At 62.9% G+C, this 2,558-nt stretch overlaps 1 protein-coding gene across 1 annotated transcript in view; it reads left to right on the forward strand.

Annotated features, from left to right (window-relative positions):
* The first annotated feature begins 228 nt into the window (after window positions 1–228).
* DLX3 (distal-less homeobox 3) overlaps window positions 229–2,558 on the forward strand; it is a 6,275-nt gene continuing 3,945 nt past the window's right edge. Inside the window, exons 1-2 of the mRNA XM_007465072.1 lie at window positions 229–774; window positions 1,795–1,985. Coding sequence (XP_007465134.1) covers window positions 450–774; window positions 1,795–1,985 — 516 coding nt within the window. The 5' untranslated portion in view covers window positions 229–449. The remainder of the gene's footprint in view (window positions 775–1,794; window positions 1,986–2,558) is intronic.

Consider the following 2,558-nt stretch of genomic DNA (forward strand, 5'->3'; position numbering starts at 1 on the left):
GTGTGAGTGAGAGTGTGTGTGTGTGTGTGTGTGTGTGTGTGTTGGGCAACAACAAAGAATGAGAGAGAGAGAGACAGACAGACAGAGAGAGAGAGAGAGGAACGAAAGAGCTCAAGAGCATGTTTTGCCTGGAAGGCAAGACTTGCAGCCAATCAGAGCGCTGGGGCCTCCCTCTGCGACTCCACTATTGAGTCTATAACCGGCTGGCCGGGCGGAGCTGGCAGCATTTGACTGTGGCTTGGGACGCTACGAGAGGCGCGCCGCGACCGCCGGAAGACCGGCGTTGGTCTAAGCGCCCCTCGGCCGACCCTCCCCAGAGACGCTGCCGGGCCCTCCCCTTGCCCTCCGGACACGCACCCCCGCCTCGTCTCCTCCGCCTCCCCCGCGCTCCTGCCCGTTCCGGCGCTCCGGCCGAGGCCAGCCCGGGGGGTGGCGCGGCGCCCGCCAGGATGAGTGGCTCCTTCGATCGCAAGCTCAGCAGCATCCTCACCGATATCTCCAGCTCGCTCAGCTGCCATGCGGGTTCCAAGGACTCGCCCACCCTGCCGGAGTCTTCCGTCACTGACTTGGGCTACTACAGCGCTCCCCAGCACGACTACTACTCGGGCCAGCCCTATGGCCAGACCGTGAACCCCTACACCTACCACCACCAGTTCAACCTCAACGGGCTTGCAGGCACGGGCGCGTATTCGCCCAAGTCCGAGTATACCTACGGAACCTCCTACAGGCAATACGGAGCCTACCGGGAACAGCCACTGCCCGCGCAGGACCCAGGTGAGGACCACAGGGTCGCGGGAGAGTGGGGGACACGGGGAGCTTCCCCAGCGAGCGAGAGAAAGGCGAGGAATTGGAGCGGAAATCTAGGGAGGCGCCCCGGCTAAGAAATGTACCTGTCCGAAGTTAGAGAAGGTGGGCTAGATGACCCCCAGAGGGGACAGACGACCTTCCAGTCCCGAGACTGCGCGCCTTCGGGGCGTGGTGCGTGCGCGGCGCCGTGGTCCTGGGTGAGGATCCGGGTGAGCGAGGCGAGGACGCAGGGGCTGTGGATGTCAGAGAACCTCCTGCTCCAGGTGCTCTCCGGGCACTTCAGCAGGCGGTCCTCCATCGGGCTGTAGAGGGCTGGCGGGTAGGCAGCGGGCGCTGGAAGCTCTGCGACCCCGCTTTGGATCCGGGCTGGGGGGGGGGGGGGGGGAAGACCCCTCAGAATTACCCCGGAACAGGAGGAAGCAGCAGCGGAGAGTGGAGAAACTGAGAAAGAGAAAAGTGGAGTCAGCGTAAAAGTGGAGAGACAAAGTGAGAGAACGGACACAAGAAAGGAACAGAGGAAAGGGCGAAGGAAGGAAAGAAGAAGGGAGTCTGATGTGTCTGCAACTTTTCTGAAAATCTAAAACTATTCTGAGATAAAAATTTTAAAGAACAATAAAGGAAGGGAAGACGGAAGGGAAGGAGGGAGAGAAGCGACCGCCAGCGTGGTGCGGGTGACGGGGCGGCGGGCAGACGGTGGCGGGAGCTGCGGAGAGCGAGGCGGCGGCCGTGCGCGTCCGGTGGTAGCTTGGCGCCGGGACCGCGCTCTGGGGGCGCGGAGCTGGGAGCGGGGGAGCGCCGCGTCGCGGGCGGCCGCCGGCCCGGCACTGTGGCCGCAGCTCCCACCCGGGGCGCCGGCGGCGGAGCGAGCAGCCGGGAAGTCCCGGGGTGAGTAGGTGGGCCGGAGGGTGGGGTGTCCCGCGGGGTGACGAGGGCCCCGGGGTCGCAGGCCGAGGCTGAGCCGCCCACTGCCCCGTGCGTCGCCCTCAGTGTCCGTGAAGGAGGAACCGGAAGCCGAGGTGCGCATGGTGAACGGGAAGCCCAAGAAGGTCCGAAAGCCGCGCACGATCTACTCCAGCTACCAGCTGGCGGCCCTGCAGCGCCGCTTCCAGAAGGCCCAGTACCTGGCGCTGCCCGAGCGCGCCGAGCTGGCCGCGCAGCTGGGCCTCACGCAGACGCAGGTCAGTGATGGGCGGTCGAGGGCCGCGAGGACTCGGTGGGGCCCCGCGGGACCCCGGGACTCCCCAGGCGCTGCTGAGCCTAGATGGCCTCTTAAGTTCCCCGCAGGGCCTTGAAACCCTTGCCTGTGGGTGGAGGGGCCCCCAGATCTCAACCTCTGTTAGAAGTTTGTGCATTAGCACGTGTACAGGCGTGCATATTTGTGAACCTGTGCGACTGAGTCTCTCACAAGGAGAGGTGTCCTCCCTGTATCCCAGAATCGCCAGCTCCCACAGTCCCCCAACAGTGTGAGTCACTCACAGGGTTGGTCGCTGATAGGAGTCTACACCGTGTCTCCCCCCAGGCTAGGCTTGTGTGTGTAAGAGGTGCACATATACGTGTATTCATGTATATATTTGCACACAGGCTAATGGATCTGTGTACATGTGGGAAAGCACACTTAAGGAGTGAGACCTTTCAAGGGTCACTGTGCTTATAGATGGCAAGGCAGATGTACTTGACTGGGCACAGGGGTGAGTGCATGTACAAAAATGTGTGCTTGTATCAAAAGACTGCATTCCTGCTCAGCACCCAAA

Source organism: Lipotes vexillifer, unplaced genomic scaffold, assembly GCF_000442215.2.
Source record: "Lipotes vexillifer unplaced genomic scaffold, Lipotes_vexillifer_v1.1 scaffold591, whole genome shotgun sequence".
NCBI classification, from domain to species: domain Eukaryota; kingdom Metazoa; phylum Chordata; class Mammalia; order Artiodactyla; family Lipotidae; genus Lipotes; species Lipotes vexillifer.